Source organism: Crocodylus porosus, unplaced genomic scaffold, assembly GCF_001723895.1.
Source record: "Crocodylus porosus isolate Cpor-Errol unplaced genomic scaffold, CroPor_comp1, whole genome shotgun sequence".
NCBI classification, from domain to species: domain Eukaryota; kingdom Metazoa; phylum Chordata; order Crocodylia; family Crocodylidae; genus Crocodylus; species Crocodylus porosus.
Window position 1 is genome coordinate 19,887,462 of NW_017728950.1, and position 16,564 is coordinate 19,904,025.

At 39.1% G+C, this 16,564-nt stretch overlaps 1 protein-coding gene across 7 annotated transcripts in view; it reads right to left on the minus strand.

Moving 5' to 3' along the window:
* The window catches only part of PCGF3 (polycomb group ring finger 3), a 149,972-nt gene that overhangs the window by 74,026 nt on the left and 59,382 nt on the right, over positions 1–16,564 (minus strand). Inside the window, exon 9 of one of the 7 annotated variants that reach the window (XM_019554851.1) lies at positions 10,863–16,308. The exons of the other annotated variants lie outside the window; for them this stretch is intronic. Coding sequence (XP_019410396.1) covers positions 16,261–16,308 — 48 coding nt within the window. The 3' untranslated portion in view covers positions 10,863–16,260. Of the gene's footprint in view, positions 1–10,862; positions 16,309–16,564 lie in introns of those variants that run through there. 7 annotated transcript variants of the gene reach the window in all.

Consider the following 16,564-nt stretch of genomic DNA (forward strand, 5'->3'; position numbering starts at 1 on the left):
CAGTCCCTGGAAAAATCATGGAGCAGGTCCTCAAGGAATCCATTTCTCAGCACTTGGAGAAGGTAATCAGGAACAATCAGCATGGATTCACCAAGGGCAAGTCATGCCTGACCAGCCTAATTGCCTTCTATGAGATGGCTGGCTCTGTGGATGTGGGGAAAAACAGTGCATGTGATATACATTGACTTGAGCAAGGCTTTTGATACGGTTTCCCACAACATTATCATAAGCGAGCTAAGGAAGTATGGGATGAATAAGTGGACTGTAAGGTGGACAGAAAACTGGCTGCATCATTGGTTAGTAGTAGAGGGGTCAATGGCTCAATGCCCAGTTGGCAAGTGGAGTTCCCTAGAGGTCAGTCCCAAGGCCAGTTTTGTTCAATGTGTTCATCAGTGACCTGGAAGATGGGATGGCATACACCCTCAGCAAGTTTGCAGATGACACCAACCTGGGAGGAGTAATAGATACACTGGAGGTTAGGGCTAGGATTTGGAGACCTCAGCAAATTGGAGAATTCTACAAAAAGAAAAATGTCCTACTGAACCTTATGAGAAGTGCAAAGTCCTGCTCTTAGAATAAAGCAATCCCATACACTAGTACAGGCTGGGGATGAACTGGCTAAGCAGCAGCTCTGCAGAAAAAAGGACCATGGGGTTACAGTAAATGGAAAGCTGAATATGAGCCAACAGTGTGCCCTTATGAAGAAGGCTAATAGCACACTGGGCTAGCAGGACTGTTGCCTGCAGATCAAGGGAAGTGATTCTTCCCCTCTGTTCAGCACTGGTGATGCCACATCTGGAATACTGTGTCCAGTTTTGGGCTAAGGATATAAATATCATCAAAAATATTAATGTAACCTCCTCTAATTATATCCGTTAACCAATTAACTGATAACAACACAGAGGATCAGATACAGCTGCTGCTGGGAGCTCTTCTGGGCTCCCAGGGCCATTTGACTGGGGAGAAGAAGCAGGCGGTGTTATTTGGCTGGGCTTAAATGAAACCCTGTGGTAGGAGGAAGGGAGTATCTGTGAACAAGCAGCTAATTCCTTATTTGATGAGTCATTAAGGCTGCTGACTGTTTTCACTCTTAAATTATGGGTGGGCACTAGTCCCCTTGCCCCTCCCCTCCTCCTCACTCCTTCGTTGCCCTCTGATTCTTGCTGGGCCACTGTACAGCTTCTCTTCCTCCCTTTCCTGCCAGGCTGTGCCTCCCAAGAGCTGAAGAATAACTGGTAAGCTAATCAGTTATCACTGCACTTATTGGGTAAATGATTAATCATTTAACCTTTCACATACCTATTTTGGGCCCTCCACTACAGAAAGGATGTGGGCAAATTGGAGGAAGACCAGCAGAGGGAAATGAAAATCGTTAGTGTGCTGGGCACATGACTTCTGAGGAGAGACTGAGGGAACTGGGCTTGTTTAGTCTGGAGAGAAGACTGAAGGGTGAATTTAATAGCAGCCTCCAACTAACTGAAGTTCCAAAAAGGGTTCTAGGCTGTTCTTAGTGGTGGCAGATGACAAAACAAGGACCACTGGTCTCAAGTTACATCATGGAAAGTTTAGGTTGGATATTAGAAAAAGGTCTCACAAGGAGGGGAGTAAAGCACTTGGAACCGGTTACCCAGAAGTTGGGGAGTCTCCATCCTTGAAGGATTTTAAGACTTGGCTAGACAAAGCCCACTGGCTGCATGGTCTTCTGTCATAACTTTTTTGCACACTCCCCTTTGTCTGGAAAGCTGTGGCAATATCCCCTCCCATCTCCAAGGGCTGTGGCCATGTCTACACAACACGCTACTGTGCATAAACAAGTACTAAATAAATGCACAGTAACCTAAGTTACTGTGCAGTAGTGCTGGTGAACACCTTTTTTGTGGTGCTACTGTGCAGTAGCCCAATACTACTACGCAGTACTGATCTGTCCCAATTTTTGTCACGCAACATTATTACACAGTAGTATCAGGCTACTGTTCAGTCAGGGTCTTGTGCAGACCTGCACAGTAGGTCTTCTTCCCCCCTCTCCCACTCCAGAACTAACCTCTTTAAACTCTGCATATTGTTTCATTCAAAAGGGAGGGGAGGTTGCGAGTCATTTAAAGCCCTGGAGAGGCCACTTAGGCCAGGAACAAGTTATGTAGAACAGTCTGCAAATTCAGACTGCCTCAGCAATGCCCATGCTGCTTGCCAGCCTTTCCCTACAATACTAGGAAGCCCCATAAGAATCCAGCATGGTGGATTCTTATTTAGACTCAAGTTCTGCATACCATGGGCAAGCTGTTAATGGCTGCAACAAGACGCTCTCAGGGTATGGACACTAGTACATTTGGGGCCATTTCAAAGAAGGAACATTTGAAAAATGAGTGGCTATTACATTCTAATTGTTAGGTGCGGACAAACATCATACAGAGTTAAAGTCAGAGTGGTTCTGTTATGCTTATATCACTCCTGGATTTTCCATACCTAGCAATCAGAATGTAACAGCTGCTGACTGTGTGAAATATTCTCCTTTTGAAACAGCTCCAAATGTCCATGTGTTCATACCAGGTTTGCCAACCGTCTATGCCTTCATGGACAGTCCACAAAATGTAGGGCAAAACTGCATGTCCGTAAAGTCCATAAAAATGGAGCCATCCATAAAAAAAAAAACAAAAAAACTTAAGAAACAGTTGAACTTGATGGACAGATGGAACAGAACAGTTCTACCTGGTGTCTGGGCAGGAGTGCAGCATCCTGTAGGGAGCTCGTCAGAGTTGTGTGGCTTGCTGGAGCATAGCCACATCCCCTGCATTGTTCTGCCACTACATCCCTTTGGCTGAACCTTGCTTGCCTCAAAGGTACAGGGGGTGGGGTGGTATGGCTGAGCTAAAGTTGGGGGCCTGGGAGTAGGAAGAAGCAGTGGGTGGGAGTCTGTTCTGGGACAGGGGGAGCAGTCTGTCTGGAACTGGGCTGTGGGGGAGGAGCAACATGGTGCAGGACATTGTTTACACCATAGTGTAAAACCATTTCTCAGGACAAGTAAGGTTGCTAACCTAAGAAATATTTGTTTTTATTGATCTACAAACTTTTTTAAACCATCAAACTTTTTTTAAATTATGGTTAGTGACAAATCCCTAAATTTTATCTCAAGGCTTGTTATTGCCATCCAGGGTCCAGCCAAAAGGTTAAACTTGCATTATGTTCAAGATATGTCAGAAAAAAACATATTAATAAAAGTCTGGTTGTTAGGGGGAAGAAAAAAATGCTCTCGAGTTGGCAACCTGGGTCCAATTTGAGTGGGATCCTTCTCAGGAAACCCTTATAGCTGGTTTGTATTTTCATTGAATTGTAGAAAGTTAGGGTTGGAAGGGACCTCAGGAGGTCATCTAGTCCAACCTTCTGGCTCAAAGCAGGACCATCCTCAGCTATATCATTTCAGCCAAGGCTTTGTCTAAACGGGTCTTAGAATCATAGAAAATCAGGGTTGGAAGGGACCACAGGAGGTCACATAGTCCAAACACCCTGCTCCAAGAAGGACCATTCCCAACTAAATCATTCTAGTCAGGACTTTGACAAACTAGGCCTTAAACTTCCAAGGATGGAGATTCCATCATCCCTCTCAGTAACCTGTTCTAGTGCTTCACCACCCTCCTAGTGAGAGTTTTTTTCTAATATCCAACTTAAACCTACCTGGCTGCAATTTAAGACCATTGCTCCTTGTTCTGTTATCTGCCACCACTGAGAACAGTCCCCTGCTTCCTCAGAAGCACTGGGTGTCAGCCACAGCCAAGGCTAAAGACTTTGACTGGAGTCTACCGATACCTTTGCTGGGACTTAGAAAACCTAGAGGCTTCCAGCTAGACAGTCTTGCTCCCTGCTCAGGTTCAGAAGGAATTTTAGTCCATTGGTTGGCTGTCATCAGTTTTAGCCCATCAGTTGATCCAACTTGCTCATTTTCCTATATATAGGGAAATACATATATATTTAGCAAACTTCCCTATATATAGGAAAACGCGCAAGTTGGACCAATTGATGGGCTAAAACTGATGACAGCCTACCAACAGGCTAAAATTCTTGAAGTGATCGGTTGATTTGACTTGGCTCATTTTCTGTCTCTCTCACACACACCATTTTCATTAATATATTCCAACTACATATATATAACCAGCAGAAGTACCCGTTCTTCAGCCGAGTTGTTACTTTTGTAATTGTAGTGTTTATTTTCAAAGAACTTAGTACAACATATTTAGGTAAAAAATATTGTTTATTTTTAAAGAATGTAGTACAACGTATTTAACATTTAAATATTTAACATGGAGCGACATATCTCCACATAAATGATGCTACACAAAGCAACATGGGGTAACAATTCCAATTCTAGTGATAAATGAATGATATGCACTGCAGAATTTCCTTGTGAACAATGTTCACAGTGTTTCCTGTTGGCACCAGTATGTACAACCCTCTTCAACCACCAACTCTGGAGCAAACCTAAACAAACACTGTAAATTACAAAAAGTAACAACCCCGGCAAAGAACAGGCACTTCCGCTAGTCTTCTTCTGTAGGTAGGGTAGCCATCATGCCCTGTTTTTGTTTCTTTGCTAAATGGCTTAGGATATCTCCTTGTACATATACCATCCTTCATGCAGGGAGATTCACAGTTTATGACTGCACGGACAATGAATCATATTATGTTTTATAATTTCAAACAGACCTGAAGCTTCTTGCTTGTCTGGTAGCTCAGCACTGATTAAAAAATCAATTTGATTAGGTTTAATCTGTTCTGTGAGTCACACCAAAATATGAACATGTTTAAAACGTCTCTTGCCACTCTACAGTAGAATACGTGACATCAAGTTTCTTCAAAAGTATTTCCTTTTATAATGAGGTCCATAAGCTTGACAATTTTTTGACAGAAGACTCCTGCAACAATTTCATGCTGGTTCTGAGGTTTTTGACCCAGGAGAAAGCTCTTGCATTATTGCAATCCGCTTCCAGTTGCAAGCAAAGGTGATAAACAAATCCGGGCAGCCATAATGATGAAATATGTCATAGCGTCCCGTGTCCTCTCAAGCATGTATTGCGGGCCTCCAGTGAACGAGGACAGAAGTATCACCAGCTTTCCAACATTATCCATCTTAGAGATGCAATAAACAAAGATTGAAATGCAGATATAGTTTTCAACTCTTAACTTCTTTTGATGGCTTCATATAAGATTTAATTGTTCCATCTCAATTTTGGCATGCACGTCCACCCAATATTGGTTAAGAAGTTGACAACAATAAATCAAGTGATTATATTGGTCAACTCTGGTGATCAGCCGATATGCATAAAATTCCACTGAGGAAACAGTGTTCCGTGGAATCAGCTTGAGGCATGTGAATATAGTATCCATCTTTGCCATTAATGAATAGAAGTGGGTACTGCAGAGCATCACAAGTTCTGTGTGTTTCGGGTATTCAAAGTAATTGATCATCCCTGTAATGCAGTACGAAGTCCTGCTTATCCAATTCTTGTCCCACAATTACAACTGCAACCTCGTCAACTGTCAGTGAGTGAAAACGTTGTTGATGTTCCTGCGTAGGTTTCTTGTCAGCACTCATCATGATTTTAAAATCTTCTCTCTCAGCATACTTTCAAGAGCTATTTTAAAACTTCACGTATGAATTCTTCGAATGTAACATATTCTGCAAGGATAACACTATATCATGCCTGATGTCCAAATTATACTTGCAACATAATTTATTCTGGGGTTGTAGATCATTTACCAAGCAAATTTGTAAAATCTGTGATTCTTTGTCCAGAGGTAGAATAAGGAATCCTGCCATATATTACACTTGTCCTTGAATCTTAAATGCTGGCATGAAGTTTCCTTCTGAAACCTACTTGGATGTGCCAAAAGATGTCATCTGAAAAGCATTATTATATTTTCATTCATTTTTCAGGAAGTGCTTCGAATATTCCATATTACCTGATAAAAGAGTTTTAAGTGGTTCTGAAGGCTCTTCAAGTGGTTGCAGTTTCACTTCTTCATTAGAGCAGCACATGCCAATGGATTCCCCTTTCCAATTCTTCACTTGACGGTGGTAGCATACAGTGCACACACTTTTGATTGTAACCAATTTATCCATTTCGTATGGTACTGAAGGATTATAATTAAAAACAGAATTCTTTTTATCTGCCCAAATTGCAGTCCATTGAGCAGTGATAAACTGATGATTTTCCTTGCACCATTCCACTGTTTCCTCAGTTTCTGCAGCTCTTGACCCAGCATTTCTTATGCAAGTAGCAGCAAGACTATCTGCTCTTTCTTCCTTACTTTCGGTCGCTCTTGAAGCAGCATTCTTTCCATGGTTATTCGCAAGGCATAGTGCCTTATCTTCATAACTTTCTTGAAACCTTATATTTTGCATCCTTTTCACAGCAGCTGAAGTGCCACTAAGAGTTGAAGTCCTTCTCCTTGGCATTTTCTGTATTACCCTTTATGCAGAGCATATTGATGGGGGGGGGGGGGAGGGGAGGAAGACAAAAAGAAGCCCTGAACCAATGACCAGAGGGCTATGGTTGCCAAATGGTGGAATCAGCTTTGTTTGGAGGTGTTAGGCAAGGATGTACAATAATGCCATTTGAACGGAATTCACAGCATCTAAAATGGAGTGGTACCAGTTTGCGATCTGAGAAGCCCCAAAAAGGGTCAGGTGAAAAAATAACCCACTATAAATTTTCCTTGGGTCATATTCAGTGATTTTGGAAGAAGTGAAAAGACTAAAACCGCACTCATGGGTTCATTTAGACTTGGTGGCAGCAGACTTCTGCCTTTCTGCTCCGCTCCAGATAACTACTCCAATGGGCAGCTGGTTTGACTCACTGTCATTATGTGTTTTCATGGACTTGCCAGGCCTTGGGAGGCCTGGGCAACGTACTGTCAGATCAGATTATACACTACTGCATAATCAGACCTGAGCCACTATTATTGGGCCAGCTCGGCCTCACCAGGATGTCAGTAAGCTCTCCACCCTGCCAGCACTGATCCAGACCTTCAGACTCGCTCCAAAAAGGGGACGGATTCCAAGTGGTGAACCCAGAGTAAAACATGACACAAACTTTTTCACGAACAAGGAATAATCATTCATTAGCATTCATACAAAATAGACTAATTACAGCTAGAGCAGCAGAACCCAGTTGGCATAAGTATGGGGGAGTACATAGTTCATGCTACCAAAGCTGTCCAGAGCTGCTTTCTCCTTGGCAGGTCTAACGTAACAGAACTCCACCCTTGCACGTTTTGGGCCATGGGGCTTGCATACATTTGTAAAGCATGTCTGACTTCTTTAGACTACAAAATTAGGTCTGTGAGTTTTTCCTCTCCCTTGTTACCTGTAAGTGGTTTCCAGGATAGAGGTAGATTAGCCCATGGCACTTGACTCAGACCAGCAGGATGATCACCTGTCCTTATATGGTGAAGGGGAAGCAGAGACTATCACTGATCCCCCACTTTCTGAACCTCTGAAAGTGAGGGTAAAAATCTGCTCGGAACAGAATTACTAGGCTGCATACAAACAAGCGCGGCCATGTGATATGGGGTGCCACAGACACATCTGTGGTGCCACATACCACATGTTCAGCTGCTCTCTGCACTGCAAGGGAGCAGGTGTGTGCTGGGGGTGAGAAGGGGGTTGGCCCCTGGATATCCAAGGTCAAAAAAACCCACACAAAACAAAAGAAAAGAAGAGCAGTACATATGGAGGCAGCATACTTTGCTCAAAACTGGAGCCTAGCCAGCCACTGGTACCTCCCAAATAACTGCACCATACAAATAGTTGTGTGACTGAATCCTGTAACCAATTAAAGCAGTGGGATTCTGTGGATAAGAAGCTTCATGGAGGAGGAAAAGAGGGTTGGTTACAGGCTCTTGGGAGAAAGGGTGATACAATTTTCAGATCTAGGCCTCCTGATTACAGATACATCCCATAGCTTCCACTATACAACCATTTATATGAGGTCTGACCAAATGTCTCCCTCACTAATAAAGCACCGTATTTCCTCCATTTCATATGCATCACAGAGCATCACAGAGTTATAGATAAGTATAATATGCAGCCGTTATACTTTGAATCTCAACAGGTTTTCAGAAGACACAAAGAAAGAGGAAGATACGTGGGAGGGATTCCAACAGGGTGGTAAGGGGGAGTAAAGGGGCACTGGGCAGTAAGAAAGAGAGTTAGGAGGACAGGAGATAAGAGCATCAGCTGGATGAGAGGAGAGAGAATGAATATGGAGACGGCAATATGGAACATGGCATTTCATTTTAAGATGAAAAAATGCAACTAACTGCAGCTTACCACCTGACTTTTTGGCTACAATAACAAGTAATGACCCAAGCAGGAACCATGAGAGTTTTTCATACAAAATGCAACTGATGCCTGGTCTTCCCACTGCTCAGAGAGCAGTCTCATGCTTAGGAAGAGGGCAGGCATACGGGAACTCCCAGTATTTATTGTTGGCCAGTCCTTCCACTATGATCACACTCAAATACTTTTCAATTTAATTGCCTTCACCCCTTTTTGCTGGTGTGGTAATTAGGCACCCTCCAGGAGCTTTCAACCCCAAATCTGATTAAATAGCTTGATGTTTTTTCCACCATGCGTGTACCCTGTTGATAATTTTAATGTGCTTATTGATTACTTGTTGAATTCTTCTGTCTCTGGCCTTAATGTAATTAAGGAACTTCTTACCTTAAGGCAGTCAGCTGCCAGAAGACACTCATACAAGCTAGCCCCTGTGTGCATAGAGTGGTGCCTTGTGGTTGATTTGCTGGGCTAGCAAACGGTTCTAAGCAAAGCAAATCATACACACAGCAAGTGAGCTTTACACTTTGGATCCCACATTCCATGGCTGTGGTACACAATAGAAGTCTTTCCAGTCAGGACACAAAGGACCATAATGATGACATTGTTGAATATGCCAATCATTGGAAGGTGGAGGGGTGGTGGCAAATGCCACGCAGAGTACTATTTGGTAGAAATTAATTCAGTGATGTATTGGGAACACAGACCAGCATCTGAAGTGCAATGAGATATTGGTGAAGAGGTCAATAGGACTGCCTAGCACTGAAGGAGAGAGTTGACAGTAAGTCTGATCTGCTAATACAAAAGTAGAGAACTAGTATGTCAAGCACTGTGATTACTCTATTATGTGCTTGTTTCAAGCTGAAATGTAATTCCTTTTCCTTGATCTTTTTTTAAATTTAGCCTTGGCCTACGCAAAAAGTCTGTTAACTTTAAATATTAATCACCACAGAATGCACATCCTTAGTTTAATATTACCATACCCTAGAGACACTCATATAATATTATTTTGATAAAACTGAAATTAGAGATGAAATAAAAGGGTATGCGCCAATTCTTTCATTTTTGCCAAAACAATTTGCCTGGCATAAAGTCTGAACTGTTCTGTGTTAGTACAGGGCAGTCCCAGGGTCTGGGACAGAGCTGCCCCCCTGCCCAATCCACATCACAGATGGCACAGCTTTTCATTACTTAACTATTTGAGCACAATATAGAAGGTGGGAAAATAGTGAAACTATTATGAAATACAACTGCTGGTATCTAGCCCTGTTGTTATTTCTAGGTTCCTGGAATCCTTATCAATAGTACAAAATGGCAGACCACCCAGACAAAACCAGGCATAAAAATCAGACTTAGTACACAGGTATTTGAAGTAAGCAACAATGCAAAATGATGGGGAAGTGACAGAACCACTAATCATGAGAACATGGGAGATTTATAGCGCTCAGAGTAGAATTAGAGCTGAAGTGTATTTATTCACTTTTAAGTAATACATATAAACAAAATGACATTTCTGATATAGTTCCTTCGTGCTGGTAATTAAACTGCCAAATCAATGGTAAAATGTCTAATAAATCTATTCTTGTCAGGATGATTACACAAACTTCCATGAGTACAAATGAGAATTATGCAGGAACAAACCCCTAGTGATAAGAGGATCAAAAAAATAAATAAATAAAAGTTTGTTACCATTCCTAATCACTCAATGGCAGAAAACTGGAGCATATGCATCTCATTATTAAATCAACACCAGACAGTAATTCTAAAAACCTAAGTATGTGCTGAATTCACATACTAAAAAGCAATTCATATGGCATACCATTTGCTTTGCAGTTTACTGCTGAATCCAGATTAACCATCTGAATTATACAGATTCAAGAAGGAAAATGTGTGTGTGCAATTCCAACAAAAATCCCAGTGAGCTTGAACATTTAGGAAATAAGCCACTAGAGAATTCAAGAGGGTAAATGAAATGTACATATATTCTTTAAGGGCAACATTTATTTCTTGATTCATGAGCCAAATCTTCCTACAATTGTATTTTACTTACTCATAGACCATTTCCTACCTTCTAGCCATGAAACAATAGAATATTAGTATCTGTCAATCACTAATGATTACACACACTTCTCATCTCCATGGTATATACTCCAGTCCACCCTGGTATACCAAGCTTAGCAGATAAGAAGTGAGACTAAAGTGGAAAAGTATATAAAGAATCAAAAATATCATTTCTTCCTTCCACATACCATAAATCACTTTATTTGTAAATTAACATTTACTGCCATGTACTTGGCACAAACAAAGTTAACCAATTTAGGAAAATTCATTTTTAGTACAACATTTTGTACTATGTCAGCATACGAATCACAGAAAAGGCACATCAGGTAGGGGCAAAGATGCATTGTAGAACCAGATGTGTGATTATAGTTCCAGTGCGCATGCTGAGGATGTAAAATACCACTGTATTGTACTAGCTAGTCCTATATGTTCTTGAGAAAAAAAAAAAAGGACAATAATTTCCAGCCCAACAGGATTTTTAGTTATCTTTTTCGCTTTTATTAACAAGCATATAATATTAATTGGCAAAACACTGAATACAAGCTTCACTATCATAAAATCAAAACATTAAGCAATAATCCCAAAAGGCTTATTCAGACAAAAACTAGCCACCAATAGTACAAAAATTACACAGCAACACAAAGCATAAAAATGTAAACTTTCAAATGAAACTAAGTAAAAAATATGGTTTTACACTGTGATAGTTTCAATACCTTTATTATGCCACATATTGAGGATAAAGGCTTAGTGGTTACACTGGCTTATTGTCCCTTAACCTTAAATTAATCTTTTTCAGATGGAAAGAATTTTTGTCTTGTCTGGTTAAAGCACTTGGATGTAAGAACTATATTGAGCCAATATTTTAAGTGCATTTTAAAATAAAGTTGGAACTTCTGTCCATTCTTCAAAACTCAGGCACACACCTAAGTAACTTTACTCATAGAAATAAACCCACTGATGTCAATGGATCACCCATGTCCGTAAAATTACCATTAAAGTGTTTGTAGAATTCGGACTCGAGACCCCAGTCCTGTAATCTGATTTGGGTAGACTACGTTAAACTTCAACTGGATTTGCCAGAGCAAATTAGATTTACAGGTCTGGGGTTAGGTTTTATACACAAGAAAATTCAAACTCGCCAGTAAAGAAAAGTGAACGATGGCTTACCATAAGATGCAAGTTCCTAGGCTATTTGTACCTGATCTCTGTTTGCATCCATTATGTAGAAGCAGAGTACAGTTCCATGATAATGTTATGCACCTCAGAAAATTAAGTGTTCTCTCTGCACCTCAGACCTAACACCACTGCATGTCAAGACCCCTTGATTAAAGTAAGGTATATTATTACGCAAAAGATTTAACATGTATGACAGAATGTCTATCTTTTTATTAACTATGAAGCAGAGGAACAGAAATGTAGGCTGCATTAATATCTCCAGCAAAATGTGTGAATTGGTTACCTGAGGAAACATAGAAACTGGATTTTTTTCTGTACAGTTTAAGTGTCTGCACTAAATGCATTTCATAAGTACTGATTAAAATATAAATTTATCAAAGATTAATCTGTTGATGTACAAACTGATTGGCTTTTTCCTATTTTCTTTAACTCAATGGTAAATTTCAAATCACTGTAAAATAGGATAGCTATACTATTACATTTATCATCCAATAGAAAAAAATCCAACAAATCTTCTAAGACTAATTATGCTGTTATAAAGACAATAGAGCCAGATAAGCTTTCAAAGGCTCATAGCCTACTGGAAAGATAGCACCATCATAATTGTAGTCTGATATTTTTTATGGTCCCATGTCCCCAGAGGTTATAGCGTTGTGTATAGTATTGCACAACCAATAAAAAATAAATATTCCCAGGTTAGATGGTACACAAAGATACCAGACATAACAATGGCACAAAACAGTTTCAGATAGGCTGCAAGTCTTGCAGATTGCTTCCACAATTCACATTAAGTTTTCTTGCCAGATTATTTTAAAATATTGCTGACAGGTAGTTCTTGCTCTTACACAAATTTCAAAAATCCCAAACTTTACTTAAAAACAAACAAACAAAGCCCCCCAAAACAAACAAACACAAACCATTTGAATGTACATCTTCAAAAACTCCACCTACAATCCTTTTCAATTTAGCGGTAAGTAGATGCTACATTTTCAATTTAAACATATGCCTAATAAATGCATGTTTCAAACCTATTGCACAAAAGCATAATTAATGCTCTTTATCCATACAAAAACAAAAACATACAAATAAAAGCTACTCAAACGCAATGTAAAAGGAAGAAGCTTGTAAAAACATCTCACAATTTCATTTTATATGCCCGTAAATAAAGCTGGACCATTGAAACCAAAATACTTGGATGGTAAAATAAGATAGAAGGCTTAAAATAGAATAAATAATTTTATAAAGTTAATTTTTAAACCCCCCAAATCTTATTTAAATTCAATATTATATATTCTATCTGAATTCTCTATTTTAAATGAAAACTATATCTAGTGAGACTATGAGCCTAGGTAATTAGTCTCATTGCTGCTGAGGATAATGCAACAAGATGCTTGTACTGCAATTATTTACCAGCATAAACAGTTGTGAAAACTACTTCACAGTAACTCCACCTTCACTAAAACCAAAATATATTGAACATGACCCCAAAAAGACCAAGCGATATCTATGCTGAGCCTGACTTTCAGACCTTAGACAATAGAAAACAAATCTACATCAATAGTTTTCACCCAATATAAGTCTTGACATCAAATCAACTGTCTCTTAAGCTTCACAGAAGTGAAACAGAACTTTGACCCCAAGGCATCCCTCCTACTTGAATTTAGTTCCATCTAGTCTTCCAATGAAGCTAGAAAAAACAGTAAATGGTGCAGCAAACCTCCATGGGAAATCCATAATGAAGATATTGTGACAGATTGCAATTTAGAAAAATAGGTATTTTTTTTTACCACTGAGGTTTTGTCAGTTTAACATATTACAAAAGCAGAGTTTTATGCAATAAGCCATAACCAGCTGTAGTTGTTAATACTGGCTTCAGATTTATGTTCCTGTACATTTAAGTAAAATATATTGATATAGCACCATAACAAATTCAAGTGATTCCAAAATTAGCTACAAGCTTCCAAATATATATCCTGTACTGTAGACTATTACAGCAAGAGTTAGAACTGAATGGCGGAGGGCTTTTTGAATTTGCATGTTTACACTGTTAATTTCTCCTCAGTTTAGTTACGCAGGAAAATACTAAAATTCTTCAGGGCACTGCAGTAACGTCTAGTCTTACAAAACGTTGCTGCAGTACATGTATTCTGAGGTAGACGGATCATGTATATACATTTATTAAACCCTTAGATCGCCACTGAATCACACTGATGAGGACATGATCTATGGGGATGAGCTCCATTATCTATACTATGAATGACAATGACAGCATATCAATAGTCCCAGGAAGGCCCAGTACATCAACTGTCTTAGAAGGTTGCATGGCATCTCTCCATTATTCTGATAAAAGGTCAAGTGATCTTTTGCCAAAACTAAACAAATGAAGTCTCCTCTGTCCTCTTCTGCTGCTTCCATTTTTCCTACAAATATTATTATGTATAAATAAAAAAATGAAACACAAATAGGTACATCCAGGAATGGTGAGGCCAATCCAGAACTAAAAGTTCTAATCTCCACTTCTCCTCTCTCCCTATACTGAAACAGTCTTGGGTTCAACATAAAATATGTTCTAATCCAGTGGTTTTCAACCTGTGGTCTGCAGACCCTTGGGGGTCCATAGACTACGTTTAAGGGATCCATGAAGGATGACCATGATCAAATTAAAAGTATGCGAATACCCACACTTACAATTCAAAGGGGTCCAAACCGCCATTCAAAAATCTTTAGGGGGCTGCAAATGAAAAAAAAAAAAACCTGCCCAAAAAATCCTTTAATCCAAAAGTAGTTCAGAAAAGTGTACAGGTCTTTTGCCTTTGGGTTGCAGAGATGGCACTAAAGTATTAATCCTACCTTGTGTACCTTAATAAGCCCTATAGTGTAGCAGATTCTTCTGGTTTCTCCATTTGTGTTCAATTCCTTCCTTGTTCACGTCTATGACTAAAAAGAAAGCAAAGAACCTTGCCTAGGAAAACCTACATGTGAGATTGTATAGGAGGTACATGTAGGAATATGTTGTACAGAGGACTCGGGGAAGAGATAGCAGATTACTTTATGACAAGAGGGAAGATGATATACAGTTTTAGATAAACTTCTCCCATGTTTTTCTCCCCGTTCCTGAATGATTTTTTTGAATAATGATTCTTTGCAGGGGAGAGGAGGTCAGCTGGAAGAATTGGGGTGGTGCTGGCAGGTGAAATGATTCCATCAAGCTAGTGACATCTACGTTATGGTGGAATACAAGGGTTTAATAATATGTATACTAACTTGTTTTCAGCTGACAGGGAAACTCTCCCGAGATTCAAAATTACAAATTCAAGCCATCAGTAACACAGCACATCCGCCTTTCAGTAATTTAAAACTTCCTGTGCCAAATCAAATATTTTAACATTCATATTATGTCTACTATATTATACAGTATGCAGCTTGCAGAGTTCACCTGAAACCAATATTAATAGTTTTTAAAAGCTGCCTATTTTAAAAAGCCTTCTGAAATTTTTATTTGAAGACCCCCCTAAAGCATACCTGAGAGTAGGCCTAATGACATATGTGCACCATGTTTTGCATCTCTCAGGTCTGGACAAAATCGAAGATCATAAGGCCAGAAGGTAATACTAAGATGTAGTCTGACCTCCAAGATAGCTAGAGATAGAGCTAGAGAAAACAATGGTCTTACAATGAAACCTAAAACTGGTCTGCAATTAACTGAATTTTTAACCCTGTGAAATGGAAACCTGTGCAATATTACCATATCGTATATTTTTCAATATAGAAATATTTGAACTCAAGCAGTTAAGGATTAACTGCTAAGCTCAATTTTGTAAAAAAAATAAAATAAAATAAATTAAAAAAAAAATCAAATTCTCTAAAAATAAAATAGTTTTGCAAGCCCCAACTACATAAGACAAGTCTACCTTAAAACAAGTTCACAAATATTGTACTTTGAGTACTCATTATGATCAAATGCATCTTATGCCATAGCAAAATATACAGCAGATTAGTTAAGTGAACTCATCTTTGTTAGCCTCATCAAATCAACATGCAGGGGCGCATCAAAACATTACTGAAATATAAAGCAAATATGATCAAACATTGTGTAAAATTAATGAAATTATTTGATGCCTAGGTTTTTAGGAAGTTTTAATGCAGCATAATAAATATCACCAGTCACTATATCATAAGGTATGTTCAATGCTCTACAAAGGTCTCAATGAAAGCCAAAATAACTGAAGTGGACTATGTAAGACAAAAAAAACACCTTGCAAAAATATAAAAATCAGCTTTGAAAGCTTCAACACATGAAAAGTAACTAAAGATAATTTGGTGTCAAAAGCAACCTTTAAAATCATTCCCACAACATTTTAATTTATTTCTGTGTAACTGCAGCAAAGAGATAAATGGCAGTGAGCTACATGGAACTGTGAAGTGTTTTCAATATCAGTAAACTTAGTGCTGGTAGTGTCTTGCTGAGTTGTGATTTATTTCTTTCATACAAAAAAGTATAAATATTTTCTGTCCAGAAATCCAGGTAATACATCCCTAGAAGAAATATTCAGAAGGGTGGTTGGTTGTGAAAGCACTACAGTCTTCCAAAATGATTCTGCTGGTTCGTGTCGTGTAAGTTAAGTGATGCACTAAGAAGGTGCCTGGTGATAGTCTCTGCAAAAAACTCTGTCCAGAAGGACAATAAAGTTCTCTTACAGCAAGTCCATTTTGGGTCTGTAATGTAGCAATAGAGGTGCTTTCTGCAAGATAAAACAATGAACTCATTTAAGGAGCAAAAGCAAAATGAATTATCCCATCTGATAGGCAAAAGACTCATCCAAATATTGCATACATTGACAGCAGGGACTATTGAATCATCTACTCTGACCTTTCATGTAACAGGTCATAGGAATTTCACCAGCTACCTCTGTATGGAGACCAATAAACAATATTCCAAAACATCAAGAATTCCAAGAACAATTTCTCATACTTCAATGGTTAAAAATTGTGTCTAAT